At 53.1% G+C, this 19,376-nt stretch overlaps 7 protein-coding genes across 7 annotated transcripts; 1 reads left to right on the plus strand and 6 right to left on the minus strand.

Moving 5' to 3' along the window:
- Positions 1-399: 399 nt before the first annotated feature.
- Positions 400-3,569, minus strand: CLAFUR5_13030 (LysM domain-containing protein; the record flags this gene model as incomplete). Its single annotated transcript, XM_047912178.1, has 8 exons — positions 400-1,233; positions 1,285-1,480; positions 1,531-1,849; positions 2,278-2,313; positions 2,372-2,518; positions 2,575-2,768; positions 2,822-3,143; positions 3,194-3,569. 8 exons carry the CDS (start codon positions 3,567-3,569, stop codon positions 400-402), a joined length of 2,424 nt encoding a protein of 807 aa, XP_047768266.1.
- A 179-nt stretch (positions 3,570-3,748) lies between these two features.
- On the minus strand, positions 3,749-4,563 carry CLAFUR5_13031 (LysM domain-containing protein; the record flags this gene model as incomplete). Its single annotated transcript, XM_047912179.1, has 5 exons — positions 3,749-3,908; positions 3,959-4,015; positions 4,062-4,248; positions 4,302-4,366; positions 4,427-4,563. The coding sequence occupies 5 exons, from the start codon at positions 4,561-4,563 to the stop codon at positions 3,749-3,751; spliced, it is 606 nt and encodes a 201-aa protein (XP_047767970.1).
- Positions 4,564-6,362: 1,799 nt separating this feature from the next.
- Positions 6,363-7,295, plus strand: CLAFUR5_13032 (Chitotriosidase-1; the record flags this gene model as incomplete). The annotated part of the gene is made up of 4 exons (XM_047912180.1): positions 6,363-6,496; positions 6,560-6,894; positions 6,959-7,162; positions 7,213-7,295. The coding sequence occupies 4 exons, from the start codon at positions 6,363-6,365 to the stop codon at positions 7,293-7,295; spliced, it is 756 nt and encodes a 251-aa protein (XP_047768265.1).
- A 2,984-nt stretch (positions 7,296-10,279) lies between these two features.
- CLAFUR5_13033 (uncharacterized protein) lies at positions 10,280-10,756 on the minus strand (the record flags this gene model as incomplete). Its single annotated transcript, XM_047912181.1, has 4 exons — positions 10,280-10,291; positions 10,358-10,393; positions 10,468-10,599; positions 10,655-10,756. The coding sequence occupies 4 exons, from the start codon at positions 10,754-10,756 to the stop codon at positions 10,280-10,282; spliced, it is 282 nt and encodes a 93-aa protein (XP_047767969.1).
- Positions 10,757-11,633: 877 nt separating this feature from the next.
- On the minus strand, positions 11,634-13,191 carry CLAFUR5_13034 (uncharacterized protein; the record flags this gene model as incomplete). The annotated part of the gene is made up of 3 exons (XM_047912182.1): positions 11,634-12,455; positions 12,520-13,013; positions 13,071-13,191. The coding sequence occupies 3 exons, from the start codon at positions 13,189-13,191 to the stop codon at positions 11,634-11,636; spliced, it is 1,437 nt and encodes a 478-aa protein (XP_047767841.1).
- Positions 13,192-15,832: 2,641 nt separating this feature from the next.
- CLAFUR5_13035 (uncharacterized protein) lies at positions 15,833-16,747 on the minus strand (the record flags this gene model as incomplete). The annotated part of the gene is made up of 2 exons (XM_047912183.1): positions 15,833-16,619; positions 16,677-16,747. The coding sequence occupies 2 exons, from the start codon at positions 16,745-16,747 to the stop codon at positions 15,833-15,835; spliced, it is 858 nt and encodes a 285-aa protein (XP_047767973.1).
- Positions 16,748-17,472: 725 nt separating this feature from the next.
- On the minus strand, positions 17,473-18,921 carry CLAFUR5_13036 (Serine hydroxymethyltransferase, cytosolic; the record flags this gene model as incomplete). The annotated part of the gene is made up of 1 exon (XM_047912184.1): positions 17,473-18,921. One exon carries the CDS (start codon positions 18,919-18,921, stop codon positions 17,473-17,475), a length of 1,449 nt encoding a protein of 482 aa, XP_047767972.1.
- Between the last annotated feature and the right edge of the window lie 455 nt (positions 18,922-19,376).

A 19,376-nucleotide genomic window follows, 5' to 3' on the forward strand; every position in this document is an offset into this window, starting at 1 on the left:
TAATGGCCGCACGGCTTGTGCCGGCACACTTTAGACCCTACGTATCTTGAAAAGCTTCGGAGCAGGCGTTGGACTTCGACGTGGTAGTCAGATCTCTATCTGAGATCTTGAAGATGAGGAGGTGTTGGTGGGTAGAAGCGTCGTCCGTAGTATAGCGCCGACCAAATGATCCCGTTCTTATGAAAGGCGACATGCTCACTGTCGCTATTCGCGTCTCACTGTCGACACGAAGACTTCTTCCCCAGTATGCCAGCACGTCGTTCCGCGGCCAAGACAACGCCAGGTTTCTCCGAGGGTCTATAACGAACTCTGTACCACCGGTAATCGGTTCGGGCTCCTCTTGCGTGTCTTACAGTCTTGTGCAAATGTGCAAATGTGCAACTGCACGCGCATATAATCTCACCAATGCAGATCTGCGGTGTACCTCCTGGCAATGTCCGCGCTCTGATCGACCTCCCGAAACTTGTCTATGCCGCCGGTGTCACCATCGCTGTCCACCTCCCAATGGCCCTGCTCTATCATGCGTCTCCAGCTGTCTAGAATCAGGTGTAGCTGTGTCCTGTGGCCCAGGGTGAAAGGATTGACACTGGTCTGGTACAGATCTGTCTTTGAAGGAGACTCAAACATCACTTGGTCGTTGTATTGAGCATACCCATCAGCACCACCGACATCGTAAGGCAGGAGAAGCAGACTCGCATCCTCGTGTGCTGTTCCACTCCACGGCCGCGTCGCATCGAGGTATACACCAGATGGCAGATCTTGTAATGAAGAGAAAGGATGCTCGAATGTCGGCTCAACTTCTTCTCCTGTAAGCAATATAGTGCGAACCTGTTGCCCATCCCTCTCTGCTGGGAAGAGAAGGTATGGTGGATACAATGGATCTTCATCGTCGGCGACAGGCATGCCATAGCTTGGGCTTGCATGTCGATGCTGTCTGGCGAATTCCTTGAATGGTTGGTTAAGCAATGTCTCTTCTGTTGGAAGTGTCACACCTGGAGCAATGTATCGGACTCTGCGCGGATGTTGTGCACTCGTCAAGAATGTTCGTACAAAGCACTTCGATGGAAATTTGCCTTGGTCCAGAGTCGCATTCGTCGCCAAAGGTTGCGCCAAGTGTGCTTGATCTTCCTCCTCAGGCGGCATCCGATCCTCGATGGCTTTGACGAGGCCTCGATATGCGTCCAGCGTCAGATCCACGATCTCTGTGCTGAATGATAAGAGTTTCCATGGGTACTTTTAGTGAAGGGTAAGTTACAGATCATGTCAACAAATGAAAATGCTGACCTGCGGACTGGCCATCCCCAATGGCGGTATGGTATTGTCAGACTTGTATCTCCCCGCTACGAATTTGTTGACATTGATCATATCGATGAAGCTCTGGAGTACGTCTTCTAATGGTCTCCAAGGAAGCCCAGGACTCCTAGAGTCATAGCTGAACAGATTCGGTTGCATGATCGCGTTTCCGGTCTCTTGATCCAGGCTGTCAAAAGGTGAGCCATTGCGCGAGCTACTTTCAGCATTGTAACTCACAGCACACCGACACGATGGCCACTCTCCAGATACGATAGAGAATACAAGACAATGTATCGGCCTCCCTGGTTGTTGTTCAATGCCCGAGTTGCATCCCAATTGAACTCGGCATTGGGATTTGCCAGACCCGAGCAGAAGTAGAAGAAGTACTGGTAGTCATCGTCCACGTCGGGTTGGGTATTTGGAATTAGTGCTGACTTGTAAAAGGCGATAGTGTCGGTATACAGAATAGCTTCCAGTTGATCGTGAATTGCCTCCCAAGCGGCCCAGAATGGCTGAAATTGACCATCCTCAAATTGGCGACCTGTTGCCTCCCATCCTGTTCGCGCGATGTTGTTGTGTAGCTCCGCGCATTTCGCATGGTCCAATGGCATTGTTAAGGAGTATGATCAAAGTAGTGGACAGAAGGGAAGGGAAGAGAAACCAAAAGTCAGGATGAAACGAAGAAGGTGCATGAAATGCTTAGTCACGACCGAACCAGGGGGTTATTTTATGGGTCCTCGTGCAACGACTGCCACTACACAAGAACAGCGTCGCTTGAGAGTAGAGTCATGCAATGACTTATGCGAGCGTGATACATCACCCAATCACCCTTAATCGCTGTAGCACGTTCACGATGGTCACACATCGGCGAACAGAAGGGCTCAAGATCTCGTGTTTGGAACATGCAACAGTGCAGCTGAGATTCTCAAGCACGATCGATGGCAATCCCTCACGCGGTGCAAGCGCCCGAATAGCAATTATTACCTTGACAGTACTCTGCAGTCGAGCCACAATAGCCAGCTATGCAAAAAGCGTCAGCACTGCAAAATCGTCGGCGAACTTGCGGCTGAGAACTTACAAGTGCTACAACAGGAACCAAACTGAGTTCCTGTGCATGTCTTGTTTCCATTGAAGTTAGGTCCGCAAGAACCATCGACCGATGGGCCTCCGATGTCAGCCTCACACTCGCCAGAGTAGCATAGACCGGCGCCGCAGTATGATGAGCCTAAGCACAACCATTGTTAGCGGAGAAATTGAGACTAAGATGTAATTGATCCGCACCTGAACCACAGTATCCGTATATCGAGCAGCAATCGCCAAAACCGGAGCCAACGCAAATGAGGTCGTCGTGGTCGGGACCACAGCTTCCGTCTTGTGATACGATGGACTGATCAGTCTCGCAAGCACCAGAAACGCAATTGCCAAAGCCACAGTACGCTTCACTAGAACCGCAATATCCTGACGTCGAGCAGCAACTTGTTTATCATCAGCACTCGGCATCAAACATATCGTTGCGCTCATGACTTACTCGCCGAACAATGTCCCGTTGCAAGTCGTTCCACTGTAGCTTGGGCCACATGTCCCGTCGGTAGATGGTGGGCCCACGGTCACAGGTGCGACACAGACCGAAGTAGAGAGCCACAAATTCTTGCAGTCATCGTCCAGGTAAGAGTTAAGCTGGCCATACACGAGTGCGATCTGATTACAGGTGTCGCCAGAGACAACATCGTAATACCGGCCACGTGCTGCTACTGTCCCAGTCTGGGTGGGCAGCGCTGGCGTAGCCGCAGTAAAATATGAGCCGGTACCTGTTGGCGCCACTATGGTGGAGTCGGGAACATACGAGCCACCTGTTCAACGTTAGCCGCTCGTCATTGAGTGTCGGTTCCGATCGCCTTACCTGGAGACCCAATGCAAATCCTCTGGCTGGACGCCAGAGAGCTACGGTCGCCCAAGATCCACTTGTTCCAGCCTAAGAATTGGGTCAGGGTGACTTGATTATTCGAGGTGCTATACTTTGTGGCCAGATCGGCACAGGTCAGAAAGCCGTAGACGACGTCGATGGGACACGGCAATGGAAGGCAGATGGAAGAGTTGAACTCGCACATCTCGTTTCCAGTGACTGCACGTAGATCACCTGTCGTCACGTTGTAGGCATCCGCAAGCAGGTTACATCCCGGTAATACGACATCCGTAGGCGGGCTCACTATCTGCCCTGCGCAAGTGGTAGTTGGCGTGGCTGTTGTGGCACTCGGCGTGGTCGTAGTTCCGGTCATGAAAAGCGTGTTGCTATAGGTGGCAACCGGAATGCTTGTTGAGCAAGTGTCTTGAATCTGGTCGTACTGCTCGAGAAGATATTGAGTGTAATCGTCTTTGGGCAACGTGGGGGACAGGAGTCGTTGCCGTCATATCTTTACGAAGCATTCACTACAGACCTGGTTTTCATCAGCTCTTTTCAACTACACTGGGGCGAGTCGTCTACCAGCTCGCTATCGTAAAGTCGCGTGACGTTGGTCATTTCTGGCAAGATATTGATCTCGGTCGAGAAATGGGTACCGTCGCACAGACCTTCAGGGCGATCCGGGTCATCTGCGAGGCATGCCGGAGGATTGTATCTTCTTCAATCATCAGTATGAAGCTGCTTTCAACGAAGCCTGATACACACCTCACGTAGTCGCTGCCTTGCCAATCTTGCGATTCTAGATAACATAGAGAACCGGAGCTACAATTGTCAGCTTGATCGACGCTTGTATGAGGCAGCGCAGTACCTGTCTTTGAGGCACAGTAAATCGTGGCCAGCAGCAACAAGCAGCGGGTCAGTCACAGCCTGCACGATGGTATCTCCGAAGTCTGCAGACTGTCCAGCACAACGATTTTCGACGTTGGACACCCAAGATGTCATAGATGAAGCGCATTGGTCGGTACAGAACGTTGTGAGGTTGTCTTGAGACCAGTCTGTGAAAGTTCGTGAGCATCCTCGTTGCTGCGATCGGCTGAGCATTACTGACAAGTTTCATCTGGACCTTGGGCGGCCAACAGTGTCGTAGCAGAATCGCAGTTGACTGTGGCGTTACTGTACATGTTCTTAGTGACAAGTCCCAGGTCATTTTGCAAAGTCGACACTTCTACTCACAGCGCCTCGAGACATTCTGCAGAAAAGCCCAGAATGAGCTCAACGCCAGCCGGATCGAAGTTTGTGTAAAGATTGAACGATGAGGCTGCCGCAACGGTGTGCAGGAAGAGAGCTACCGGCAATGCTGAAGGATACATCTTTTTTCTCCGCTGCTGCTCTGAGGATGGAAGGGAGTTTCTAGTACCAGCAGTCTACAAGCAGAGTACGAGTGCAGACCCTACCATCGACAGCTACTTGCTTCTTTCCAAACGATACGTGCTGTACAGCCTTCAACCACTCCCGATCGGAACCCACCGACTTGGCTGGCTTTCGCAATGTCGAGACCAAGTATTACAGGCATTGATAGTGCAATCCACTCTACCGGGCGCTACGAGAGCGCGCTTTGCCAGGATCTAGCGTGCTTTGACGCTGTTTCTGTTGTCCTTTCGAGCCTTTCAGCCTCCTTCTGGACGTGACAAGTAGGTGGACTCAGGAGGGGTGGAGCCCGCATTCCATGCAGCAGGCAAGGGTCGGATACCAGCAGCCTCATCTTGAAGCAGCATTTTAATCCCAAAACAAAGCGAAGGAATGTTGAGCTGAAGTCCATATTGGCTTGAGTAACTTTGATAGACTATTATATCGGCAGCGTCGGGGTCCCGGGGAGCGGCCCAGCCCGTTCTTGGCCCAGGCGAACCTTGACCACTTCCAAGGTTGCTCCTTCTTTTCCTCCCCTACAACACGCGACACATGACCAGAATCATAACCATCAAGTATCAACGCCAGCAAGACTTCTCTCCCCATGCGTCGAACGGTACTCGAACCATGTCCATGCTCTAGCCTCGCCATATGTCTGCGAAAATCCCCCTTGCAGAAGCGTGAACCACTGCCAAGGCGCCGCAAGTTCCATGCGAGCTCGCTCACACCTATGCATGCTGCCGAATGCGGCACCACCGTGGGACCCATCTGTAGACCCTCAATGCCGTCTTCTCCGGCGCAGGTACCTCCTACGGTACGACGACCGACTAGGTGGAAAAGAAGGGTATCATGCCAATGGCCCGCACTCCATATCACCTATGCAGCCACTGGGCACGATCAGCCTCTTCGGTAGGAGCAGTAATCATTCATGACACACTTGATCATGCAGGCCACACTCAGCTCTCGAATACCCACAGCAATCTCATCTCGCTACAAGAGGCCAGAACTCACACCAGATTTCGAAGAGGCCCCAAGTCCGTGCTATGCCCGAGCATGGTGCTGTCGAAGCGACATCCTCACGTTCGACTTCTTTCTCATAATCCTGCCTCGCTCATGTTAGGAGCCCTTGCCCAGGTCACCCTAATCACGCAGCTTCGAGCATTGAGCTGCTACGTTCTGATTCCCTTTGGCGAAGATGCCTCGGACTAGCATCTGCTCCCTATGGCTGACTCTTTATTCTTCGCTGATCCAGGCAGCAAACTTTACCATTCCACTTCGCAATGGCTCAGAGGTGTACAGGCCTCTGATCACGGTACACTCTAACTCCACGCCCAAGTTCGAGAATGTCTCTCGCACCAATGTCAACCCTCTGATCAGGGTGTTACTGGCGTCTTCTATTGGCACAACGCTCGACAAACGACAGGACACAGAGCTCCCAGTTGGCACATGTGCACCGGGTACACCATGCGTCAACGGAGCTTGCTGTAGCTCAACCGGCATTTGCGGATACTCCCCAGATCAGTGGTGAGTCATGTATCAATTAGAAGTCGGATTAACAGTCGAACACTAGAGCTGACTCAGAATTCATCCCTACAGCGGCAGCGACGTCTGTCTCTCGAATTGCGATGCAAAGGCGGAATGTGGACAGTACGGCGTACCAGGAAACAATTCCTGTCCACTGAACGTGTGCTGCTCGAAGGCAGGTATTTCCGCAGAACGCGAGCAGGATGACATCCAGACACGAAAGCTGACTTCCGGTAGCATGGCTTCTGCGGAACAACGACAGACTATTGCGATGACGAATGTCAAGACGAATATGGGCAATGTGGAGATGCTCCCGCGCCATCATGCTCGGGCGCGTCAGCAGGGAGAACTGTGGGTTACTATGAAGCTTGGGTAAGTCACCGTGAAGATTATGCCTTGACATGACATGATTGACACAAGACAGTCATCACGTAGAGTGTGCATGTCGAAGACACCTAGCGACTTGGACGCTACTGGCTTCACGCATCTAGTCTTCGCATTCGCATACTTCCACCCAACGACATTCCAGATCACGCCCATGGACGCTGCCGACATTCCTTTATATTCCGAGTTCACAGGTCTGAAGTCAAGAAAGGCTTCCTTGCGGACATGGATAGCAATTGGAGGCTGGAGCTTCAATGACCCCGTCAATGTACCTGATACTCAAAGGGCATTCAGCGACATGTCTTCTTCATCAGAGAGTTGCGCTGCTTTCATTCGAAGCTGTCTTCAATTCATGCAGACGTATGGATTCGATGGAGTTGATCTCGGTAAGCTACGGTTAAAGCGCGGGAATCAAGCACAACCCATAATATACACTAACACATTCACAAGATTGGGAGTATCCAGGTGCTTGGGATCGGGGAGGAATCAATGCCGATACCCAAAATCTCGTGTCCCTATTGCAAGAGATGCGAGCAGCCTTCGGCAACTCATACGGTATTAGCTTGACCCTGCCGTCAAGCTTCTGGTATCTTCGATGGTTCGACATCAATGGCATGCAAGATTATGTGGACTTCTACAATTTCATGTCTTACGGTATGTGTGTAGTACCTTTGGTGGAGTCCGTCTCACTGACTGCGTCGCAGACATCCACGGTGTTTGGGACTCTACGAACAAGGAGACCGGCCCATACATCAGACCACACACTAACCTCACCCAGATCAAGTAGATCGCTAACGCAAAGATCATTGAAATGCATGCTGACAAGCGCCAGGGATGGGCTAGACCTACTATGGCGCAATGATGTGGATCCTCAAAAGGTCAACCTCGGGCTAGGTTGGTACGGCAGATCATTCACTTTGGCAGACCCTTCTTGCAATACACCCGGATGCGTCTTCAAATCTGGTGGAACACCAGGGCGATGCAACCCAAGTCCTGACGCTGCCGGTACGCTCATGAATGCTGAGATCATCGAAATCATACAGCAAAACGGCCTCACTCCTGTGTTCGACAAAGAGGCAGCTGTCAAGTGGATCACATGGAACAACGATCAGTGGGTTAGCTACGACGACGGCGAGACGACATCGCTGAAACTCCAAGCTGCTAACGAACTCTGCCTTGGCGGCAAGATGATCTGGGCATTAGACCAGGATGATGTTGACAGCACCAGCAACCACAACTTGCTCGGGCTGGAGGGCCTTGATCCAGAACTTGTGAGAGAACTTGCAGCTGCGCAGCTTCAGGCTGAGGTAGATGCCACGACCAGACAATCTTGCTACTGGACCTTTTGTAAGCACTCACTCCCAGTGATGCCAAGCACTACGCTAACGAGAGGGCAGGTGGTGGGCAGTGTGTCGAAGGCTACTTCGAGACGACTTATGCCAAAGGACAAGTCAGTGGACTTTCGAGGAGTACCACTTGCAGTGGAAGCGAGTTCCAAACTCTGTGCTGTGCTGCAGGTACCACAACAGGAACCTGTCATTGGGATGGCTGGCGTGGAGTCGGTCTCAGTTGCGCCGCTGGAGGATGCAGCAGTGCGAACGACTCGGTCGTTGCTGTGAACAGTGAGGCGAGCACCATCTTTCATCATAGCCTCTTACACTAACAACTCCATCTAGGTCATCCCTACGACGGAGAAGACAGTATCGGCAAGCCTTGCAATGGCGGAACACAGTCTTACTGCTGCAATGGGTTTATTCCTTCGCCTAAATACGACACAACCGACCTCGTCCTGGTGGGCCAAGGAGGAATCACCAAGCGACAATCTATATCACAAGGTACATGCTATCGAGCAGGACTGGCCACCTCGGCAGCTACCGCCGGAGCTCTTGGATTCTTCACAGGACCAGTCGGCTTCTTCTTCGGAGGTATCAGCAGCCTTCTAGCTACTGCCATCGCTTGCAGCTCTGGCAGCAAACCCAGTAAACCACAACAAGACAATGCAGTGGCAGTCGGCCTAGTAGCGAAATTGATCATGAGTGCCTTGGACAGTGCTCGCAAATCAGCGTCCTCTACCGTCACAAAGACCGTGACCTTGACCGTCGTTCCTGTTCCTGCCACTCAAAGTGGTTGGACCATTCTCCCGACCACACGAGGGCAGACTGACTGTCAAGTCACCTACACCTGTAGATACGGGCAGAACTTTGATGAGATTTGCGACAACCAGCGGTGGGCAATCGATGACTATCTTGGTGGCAATACTGTCTACCATCAGCGGAATCGTGCTGGACGATACTTCAAAGACGACTGGGATAACTGGCGTGCAGACAGGTACCGCTCAGCAGCTAGGCCATCGCTACCTGGTCTTGGCAGGTACCGCTGCGAGGTCGATGAGTTTCCCATGGGAGGTCTACGTGAAGCCACCTGGCCCAATACCCAAGTCCTCCGCTTTGTCAATGGACCCGCAAATGGACGACAGGGTGGTAATTTCGGAGTATGGAAACAACTGGTCTGGGAGCCTTGTTCTGCACTCCGCTCTGCAAATGGGCGAGGCGCGCCACCTATCACTTGGGCTTTTGATGGCTACGGGAACGGCGACGGTCGTGGTCAAGCCAATGGCCAGCACTTCATTCAAGCATATGGCTTCGACTCCCAGACTCAGAACAGCGAATGTTGGGCAACATACACCAAAGGGGCCAACGGAGCTGCGAGAACAGTCACCGATCAAGGATTTCGAGCACACCCTGCCGATCCAATGTTCGCTGCCCCTTTCAATTATCCTGCCTCAAACTATCGCCTGCAGCCCGAGAGTTACCCCGACAACCAACTTCCACAGAACGTTAATATGGGTAGCTGGCTCAAGAGGTCTTTGGTGAGAAGAGTTTTGCAGCGCAAGAACAGGATCGAAGACATCTTCATCTTGGATCAGTTATTGGAGGATGATGTTGAAGTTTTTGATGATGGTACGGTCATGCCATCGCTCTACTGGTCGCCTCCACCGCCAGAGCCCACGCAACTGCACACGGCGGACGTGGTGGTGACTTCGAAGGCTGTACTGCCCGGGTCACCAATGGTTCATCGTACTGCATTGCCTGTCGAGACTGGGACTTCGTGGACAGCATAAGCATATCGACCAGTGCCGGCCATCACCAAGGCCTAGTGCGACAACACGTAAAAGTTCCATGGATGCCACGCTTGTGTTGAGCCTCTCTAATCGTCGTCGTCGTCAGCCTTACATGGTCGTAAGGCTATGCTTCGTATTTACTGATTCCAGGTCGAGATGAAGTCTTCCAAGCGCTTCAAACCCGATCTGCCGCATTCGCAGAATATACAATACCTTGAACCCGAGACACTTGCGTTAATCAGGTGTTCTTCAGCTACGGCTGCCAGAAGACATATGAGGTAATCGGGTTTCCGGGGGCCTGCGACGAATTTCCCGCCATCGGTGATGATCTACCACTTATGCCATGCTCTTAGAAGGCAAAGACCTGGAATAATAATGGAGATGTGGTCAACGAGCCAATGTTCAGCCTTGCATTGAACGTTTTCCACGGGAACCAATCGACTAAGTTCTTCCCTCTAGCCCGGGTCACAGCATGAAAAGGCCGCCTCTTGCAGCCTCTAGTTTTGTTGCAAAAGGCGACGCCGCCCTGAGCTCAGTTCAGAGTGGCTTATTTGACTTCCAACAACTTTCAGATCGATGGAATCGTTGTCCTTCTTGCCGAATCACGGATACGCAGCAAACCCAGCGAATACCAGCAGATCTTCCTTACTCTATACGAAAGCCTAAACACGTGTCAGTCAGATCGGTATCGTCAGCACGTCCTGCTAAGAGGCTGAAGAATGACATACACATCTTCGCGGTTTTCCATCGTCGCAAAGGATCTTCTGTGGACAAGGACATTCATGTATTTAAGACAGCATCAGTGCTCCGTCGTTGAACTCTGCTAGCAGTTACATACGCCGTCGTTACATGTCGCTTGAGTGACACACTCCTGAGCGGACACGGTCGCCGCGAGGAGGAGGGAGGCTAGAATGGTGAGGAATTGCATGATGTTGTAGTCTGCTGGTAATACCGGGGTCCTCACGAAAGACTACGAGAGATTTAAGCTGTTTTATAGACCTTCTGCTGGAACGCACACCACTTACATCGCTCCAGTCCAATTGCTTCCGATATGGCTCCGTCCGCGTCAAGAGTCTGGAAGACGCTATACCGGGCCGGCAGTCGGATGTCAAGATAAGTAAAGCCATAGTCTTTCTGATCACTCAACATATAATAGCGAAGAAATTGCCTTGGACAATGCCTTCTGCTGAGCGCGGCATCCTGAATAGCTAAGGGCCGGGGATCGAAAGCACATCGCCATTGTAGTCGCAGTGCTCTACAAAATGAAGAGTGATTGGGAACAACTTGAGGCGTAGGTGAGCGTAAGTAGTTTTTTGTTGCAAGAGGTGAAGCACGATAGGACGAGGACCTGATACTTCACGCGTCAAGACCCGAATAAGAGCCGTGTTCTGGGCAAGATGGCACCACTGAGGAAGGCCGGAACGGAAGCTGGACACAGGCGCGTGTGCGGCGGTAGGCCATAAAATGTGCTGTTGGCGGTTGTGAACCTCCAAAGGTAAGCGTAGCGGAGTGGAGCTCTCTACCAACCCTTCTAGACTGCAAAGTAGCGTGCGATCCACGCTATCGCTACCCGACGTACAGTGCTTATTATACGACGACATAGGCGTTAGCGACGAGTATATGTTTGCGAGTTCGCCAACAGGCACAGTGCGGTAGGTCACGTGACCCTAAAACTTGAAAGTTGACCAATCAGAGCGGGCGCCAAGGCTAGTTGAGGACTGGTATAGAGCTTCACTCCCTCGCTGACGCCTCACCTACGTACTCGCAAGCTCGTACTCCGGTGTGGCTAGCGCTCGGTCGCTACGCTTAATCAATTCCACTGTCGAGCAAAAGTACGTTTGATGACCAAGAATGAGAGGCTCGACATTCCATGTTCCAGAAGTCGAAAGTTCACCTTAAAGCAATGTCTACATCGCCATTACAAGTATTTAGCTCAAACACACTGTGCGTTCCATTTTGGTTAAATCTCTTGCGCTCGTATTACTACGTTCACCCCGAGACACCTCAAAGGCCGCTCACAACACTCAGATAGAAGATCTGCGACCTGATCGCGCCACTCCTCTCAGCCTTATACTGATAGCACCCATCCTGTATCGGCGCCGTGAAAAGCACAATCCCATTAGAGTCAGAAGTTGCCCCAGCCAGAGTCGCGCCCGCAGCGGGACGGTTTCCTGAACCATTCCCATCCGTCTGCGTCACTGTCACCAGGACCGCAGCTCCCGGTTGTACGACAGCATATTGCGAGTCAAGGTTCAAGAAAGCATTAGCATTGAACGCATCAAAAGCCCACAGGCCCTCAGTGCCGGGGACAGTCTGCTTTTGACAACCACCGGCATTTGTGAAGACCCGGTCGCGAAGCACACCCCAGTACTGGGAGCCAGTCTGAGCCGAATCACGAATGCGAGTGATGAAGAAGTCTCGAAACTGATTACTATAAGAGCCGTCAAAGCCAAAGCCCTCCTGCTGGCCAGTGTCATTGATGGCGGTCGTGAGGGTGCCACCAGGGGTGGGGTTATTGTTATTGTTTGTGCCGTCGCAGAGATGGGTACCACCTGATGGAGTTGTGATATTTTCTGGTCCGGTGATGATGCAGCCGTCGAAGGTCGTGCCTTCGGCGGTGTTGCCTTCGATGCGGAAACGGTAGTTGGTTTGGCCGGCAGGGGCAGGTGCGGTGCAGGAGATTTGACGGCCAGTCGTGTAGGCTGCGACTGGAGGAGCGGCGCCGCAGGTTCTGCCAGCGCCGTTTGCGAATGTGGTGGTTGTGGTTGTGGCTGTTTGGCAGGACGTGACTTGATCGAGCGGGACGCTAACGGAAACGGTTGTGGTCTGAGGCAAGAAGTGTGCGGTGAGGACTGGTGTCTGGTGAATGGAAGGTGGGAGGAGTGCTTACCATAGCTGCCTCTGTGGTGCTAGAAGTGACAGTGACTGTCGTGAGGATCGTCGACGTCGATGTTGACACGGAGGTCTTCGCAGTACCAAGCAAGCAAGAGCAAGCGCTGCTGATCTTTAATGTGAGAGGCTTCCCTGTACCACAACCAGCACCTGACATGGAGGGAATAGTCGGCGCTGCTCTCTTCTGATTGCCACCTGCAGGAGGAGTGCCCTGATAGGTGAAGAGTCGCTCCGTAGTGAACGTTCCCTCCACAGCAGTGGTGGTCGTGGTGCATGTTGGCGAGACAGTCGCTGGAGTAGGAGTGATGGCGAATGTGGCCCTGCTGGTGGCTTTGTCTGGGATGACAGTGGTCTTGCTCGTAGTCGTGATGGTCTTAGTCGTCTTCACCATAGTGGTCTTGATGCAAGGCTTGCGGATAATGTACTGGCTGCAGAAAGCAGAGGCGACCTTGGCCTCCGCAGGCTTCTGTTTGATACTGTTGAAGCATTTGTCTGTGTCACGCTGTTAGTACGGAGGCTCATACACGTCGTAGTCTTTGTGATCTCTACCAGCCGGGCAGGAAGGCGCTGGTTTCCCATATCCAGGCGGCTTCCCATAGTACTGAGCGAGCGGGTTGGCGGCGACGCTGCCTAGCAGCACCGCTATCGAAAGAATAGAAGGAAGCTGCATCCTGGAACCTGATATAATCGAACGAGCGTGAATCTCCAGCAACGAGTGCGAGTATCAAAGCTGCTGCTGATCCAAAGTCCACCGGCAGAGGTGTTCTTAACATCCTTTTCTGTATCCCAGCTCAGTTTCCCATCCGTTGTCCAGACCTCGTGGCACGCGCAGGGCAGCGCAGCCTTCAGCCAGCCACATGGCTCCCCTGAGCGTCTTGGAGCGGGTGATCCTTCACATAAATGCCCAAGAAAGTCGTGACAAGCGAGAGAAGCTGGATTCGACCAGTGCCTGAGCCCGTGCCGGATGTCGATGGTCATGAAAATGAACGACTGTGGCGTTCTGGGCGTGCTGAAGCTGCTTATACTTTAGTGATGACCATAAAGGACACAAGTCAGCGGCGTGGTGGAACTTTCTACATCGAGCACGGCACAGCACGATATTGTGTCACCCAGGAGAGAGCTAAGGATGCTGGAAGACCAGAGCTCAGAAAATCTTCTCCGTCGTCGATGGCGTACGCTTCAAAATAATGTCCCATCTTGCAGCATCTACCTCGACAGCAATTCTAGAAAGCCTCTGTCACATATTTGACTGCATTCGTCTGGTGCTTGCAGGCTGACTGTCCCTTCTTCCGCAGACCACACAATATGAGACCTTCCCAAAGCGGTAAGTCGTGGGAGTAAGACTTTGTGGCGCACCTATAGCGCTGGCTCGGAACGCACCTAACACAAGCTACGAGCCGCATTTGGTGGCTTGTGCCATCACTGCCATGAGACAGGAGTCTGTACCCTAGAGACCTCACATGAGGCCCGAGCGTCGAAGAATCCAGCACACACCGAAGGAGCGACCTTCGCATGGAGCTCTGTCTCACAGGCAGACTTTGCACAGGCATTGCCCAGAGCTGTGCCCGCTGCCAGCAGATCAGACTCGGGAACCACACATCTGTCCTCAATTGTGGTATTGATAAGGCTGGTGAGTCTGGTGCAGTCAAAGGGCCTCGGCATGTCCCTATACCGCAACGCATTTGCACACTGCCTTGGATCTGCAAACGATCGACCCAAAATAAGATCTTGCTCATTTGTTGCTTCGCGCTGTCCTGAAGTGGTGTAGTCGCATGCTCAAGCATTGCACTAGCCGCAACGTACAGACGTACCACGCGATGATTCGCGAAGTTCGGGTTCAGTGTGTCTTGGAAGTACCTCATCAGTACTCGAGAGTACTGCAGACAGGCCCGTTCCTTTTGTCATCTCCTTCGTGGCCTTATATATGTAAAGAAAACGATGTTTTGCAGTCGCTAATGAGCAGGGTTCCCAATCCTAAGGACTAATTCTGCCTCTCAAAGTCCCGACGCGCGTCGAAAGATTGACAGGCAGGACCAGCCCGTGCACCACATCGTGCTCAAGGAGACGATTTCCTGCCCACTGGCTTCCTGAGTCCCGAGACGGGCTTATCATGACGCCCAAAACCATAATACCAGAAACAGAGAGGCCAACTGCAGCATACGTCGCGCCTCATCTCATGATCTGTTTTTCTCTTTCGCGAGGACGAGGCCAGTCTGTTATGACCGCTGAACAGGGAGCAAGCGTATAGTAGACCGCATTACGACGTCCAGAAAATAGATGCATCGACCCGGCCGACTAGACATCCAGACAACCCGATCCGGTTCCTGGCCATTGTTCGTGTCGATGAAGTTGCAAAGCCCATGTCCATTCATTCATACTGTTCCCAACATGGAGCAAGTGTAGTGGTGGAAATTTTTGGAGGGTTAAGTATGCGTACAATACTGACAACGACCTCACTACCTCGAAGCACCGCTTGACTTCGTCGAGCTGCCAGCTGCCCCTCGCCCAGGGCCACGACCCCTTTCCTGGGAATGGTTTAATCATGATTGAACAGTGACTCGGAGGCCTGTTGCGAAAAATGCGTCCCAAGCGGTAAATTGGTCGAGCCCGGTCGAAGCGAAGAGGAAGGTCGACTCAGTGAAAGATCTCGCCATGATCTCACAGTGAGATGGCAATTTCTTGCAGGACATGCACCTCAATCCATGTCTTCCATCGAATCCGATCAAAGCGATGTCGTTGAAGAAGCGCTCATGATGAGGAGCGTCGAGCCGACCCTCACGATCTGCGTTGCTTGACTTGCTGCCGAGACTCTTGTTTGCCATGATATCGCGTTTCGTGAAATTCAGCACGATCCGTTCAACGAATAAGTTGTCAAGATGTTTCCGAAAAAAGTCGTGGTGTCAGCGTCGAGGATCGACTGCGCTGCAACATCAACGTATCTTACCTCTCACTACCTCACATGGCTGGCGCTTTTCCAACATGGGCAATATCTCCTCGTCTTGCAGCGTCAGCGTAATCAACCCAATTGTATCGTGCAAAAGATACAGGCTGAGATGTCAAAGTTGATTTCATTGTTCCCACAGTCACAGCATGGCATGCGTCTAGCTACAAGCAGCGCAATGCCTTTTTGGTATCATTTCGTGTTCATCCATAATCGCGCCAATAGCCGTGGCATCGCAGTCGGGCCATACCATACCGGTCCCGTGCCCTTCCCATGAAACTCCAAAACTCCATATCGCTTCCAAGCTGACCCGCAGCGCTTTCCATAACCACTTTTCGGCAGGTTGCCCCCACCCCCAGGTCCACATTCCCTACTTCTCAAACCCGAACGATCCCAGATCTCTCGGACCTTGTCCACGACGCATCCTATCCGCCGAAGTCGTGTCCATGTTATCCCTCATGATACGTTCCGCCTCCTCCTGTCCTCTGCCGGGGACTTGTCCACTAGTGGTATCAAGGACATGCTGATCGTAAGTCATGCCGTCAATCATCCTCGCGTCTCTCGGCGTGGCAGCCTTCCCACCAGGACTACTGATGGTAGACTGCCTCGCCGGAGTACGTGCGCCCTCTCCAAATGCGACCAAACTTCCCGTGCCTTCCTCGGACATACCACCAACCGAAGAGGTATCCATATCCATGTCTTGCGACTCGGACATCTTGTCGTAGTCTGCGCGGTCGCCGGCCTCAGAGCCGGCCCAAGTTGTACGTGCGCCTACACTGCCTGTCGCCGAGGCACTACCCACTGTGCTACGTTCTCTACCCATGGCGGGGTTTCCTGTCGCATCGAAGTATGTCGTGGCAGCTGGATGCTGCGGTGGTGCTGCAGCGCCGGGTGTGATGCCGCTGCTGCCTGGAGCATACGATGTGGGTGTCTGTGGGTTGCGAGCAGTAGTGACGCGCTCAAGGCCAGCGAGACGCGATATACGATCTGCGCGTTCGGCATCGAGTTGGTGGGATAGTCCTGAGGATTCACGAGAGGAGCCGGGGTGGTGGTGCGAGGAGTGGTGGGGCAGGTGGCCGCGGTGTCCGTCCTTGATGGCGACAGTGGAGAGCTCGGACATGGAGGTAGTGGTGCTGTTCGGTGTGCCGGAGCGAGATCTGTGATATGTTGTTTAGCATGAGGTGACAGTATGGGCGCGACACGTTGGCGCATACGGCACTTCCGACGGCGTCACAGGATCCGAGGGCGGCGGTGGCAGGTTGATCAGCGTGGGCGCGTTGGACATGGTGGAGGATATGTGCGGAACGTTGCGAGCTGTTGGAGTTGTCTTGGTAGAGAGCAGTAGTTATGAGATGGTCGCGAAGGCAGGAGTCTGGTGTGGTGCAGTGTGCAGGAGTCGAGCTCAGGTGTCGCCAAACTTTGTTCGTTGTCGCAAGTTTCCTTGCAATGCGCCGGGGAGTGCGGCTGAGCAGGGAAGATGGCAGGCGGGGCAGATGGATGTTTGCGTGGTGGCAACAGTCTCGTCCGGGGGATTGCGACTTTGGATTGTGCTTCACGTTACTGCAGTGAGATGTCGTGTGGTTGGCTACGTGAATCGATCGGAAACGGCGTTCATTGAACTCCTTCCTTTGTTGCACCACACACGTCACCGGACCCTGGCGGCAGCTGCACTTCCACGCGTGCGCGCTTGCCCCCGCTGCATGGGTGAAGAAACGGGGACGGCTTTGATTGGCTGCTAGCAAAGCGGCAGGCGCGAAGACAGGGAAGGCACGACACGAACTCGGGAAGGTACGGATTGTCCATATCATACTGTCTTCTCTACTCGGTCATCCATTCGTCGATATCCCATTGTCCGAAGCCAGACAACGCGCAGCAAGTTGAAGCGCCGCAATCGTCATCACACTCACTAAGCCCCATAACACCAGCGCTGTTGAATTTTTCTCTAGATCCCTCCAATCGCCTAGAACGCCTTGTGAATGCATGCATACGCCTCGTCTTTACGACTAGCGCTTAGACTGGCAGTGGGAAAGTGCTGGCCCACGCGGCAATGTCCTGCTTCAGGGCAGCGATCTCTGGGATCTTTACACCCTCGGCGACCTTGGCCTTGAAGTCCTTTTGCTTGTTGGCCGGCGCTGGGAGCTCGGACTGGATCTTGGTCGCGAGCTTGATGCACTGGTCGATGTAGTCGGCAATTCTGTCAAAGTCCTTCTCGCCCATGCCTCTACTGGTCATGGCTGGGGCACCAATGCGGATACCGCATGGGGTGAGAGCGGACTTGTCACCTGGGGTGGTGTTCTTGTTGCATGCAATGTTGACTTGGTCGAGCACGGCCTCAACACGTGCGCCATCGAGGCCGAGTGGCTTCAGGTCGAGGAGAACCATGTGGTTGTCGGTACCGTCAGTGACGAGTCTGTAGCCGCGGCCCTTGAAAGAGACCTCGAGCTGCTTGGCGTTCTTGATGACCTGCTCCTGGTACTGGAGGAACTCTGGAGTCTGTGCCTGCTTGAGAGCGACCGCAAGAGCAGTGATTGTGTGGTTGTGTGGGCCACCCTGGTGACCTGGGAAGACGGAGAAGTTGATTGGGCCCTCAAGATCGTAGAGAACCTGCACCTCCTTGCCAGCCTTCATCTCGGTCTTCCTCACGCCCTTGCGGGAGAAGATCATGGCACCGCGTGGTCCACGCAAGCTCTTGTGGGTGGTGGTTGTGACAATGTCGGCGTAGTCGAAAGGCGACTTGTTCACACCGGCTGCAACAAGACCAGAGATGTGGGCCATATCCATCATGAGGTAGCATCCGACCTTGTCCGCAATCTCTCTCATCCTCTTATAGTCGATCTCTCTGCAGTACGCCGAAGTACCAGCGACGAGAACCTTGGGCCTGTACATGAGCGCATTCTGCTCGAGCTGGTCGTAGTCGATCAGGCCAGTCTCCAGGTTGACGCGGTATGGGAAGGTCTCGAAGTAGGTCGAAACAGCTGAGATCTTCTTGGTGGGTGTCTGGTAGCCGTGGCTCAAGTGGCCACCGTGTGGGAGGTCAAGACCCATCAAGCGATCATGAGGCCTCATGATGGCCTGGTAAACCTGCAAGTTGGCGGGCGAACCGCTCAAGCACTGCACGTTAACAGCCCACTTCGCTGGGTCAAGACGGAAGGTCTCGAGAGCTCGCTTCTGGCAGGTAAGCTCGATCTCGTCGATGTGCTCGTTACCACCGTAGTAGCGAGCACCTGGGTAGCCCTCGGAGTACTTGTTGCTCATTGGCGAGCCCAGAGCATCGAAGACGGCGCGGGAGGTGACATTCTCGGAGGCGATGAGGAGGATAGACTCGCGTTGACGCTTGATCTCTTTGGCCATGATGTCGGCGATCTCTGGGTCGGTGTCGACGAGGGACTTCTCCATCAGGTCCTGGTGAGCCTGTGGCAAGGCGTACGTGGGTGCGCCATTGACGCCGTTGGAGGCCATTGCTGCGATTGTCCTGGTGCGGGGTGGTCAGAAAGAGTGACTGGTGGGAAGCTCGACTGTTTCGACGAGTGTGAGGTTGATTGTAGTGTATGCTCGAGAGGCAAAAGAGGTCGAGTCACAAGAGAAACATAATATCTGAGCTTTGTGGTGAGACATGAGCTCTTAGACTTTTTATCGGGCAGATTCGGCGAATCATGGAGGGGCTTTGTACATCGGGCCATCTTCCTTCTCCTGCCACCTTTCACTCGTACACTACACCCTCAAACACCTCAATGGCTGCCACGTGCCATCGTATGTTTGTCAAGATTGTGGATATGATACAGTACATGTGGGTATCTCGTTGACGTCTGCAATTGTCGCGGCCACGATTGGCCTAGTCTACAGCTCGCTGGCTTTGACGCGACTTGCTGCTGTTCACGCGTCGCTTGCGCTCTCGGCGTCGAACAATCCCAGAT

This window comes from Fulvia fulva, chromosome 11 (genome assembly GCF_020509005.1).
Source record: "Fulvia fulva chromosome 11, complete sequence".
NCBI classification, from domain to species: Eukaryota; Fungi; Ascomycota; class Dothideomycetes; order Mycosphaerellales; family Mycosphaerellaceae; genus Fulvia; species Fulvia fulva.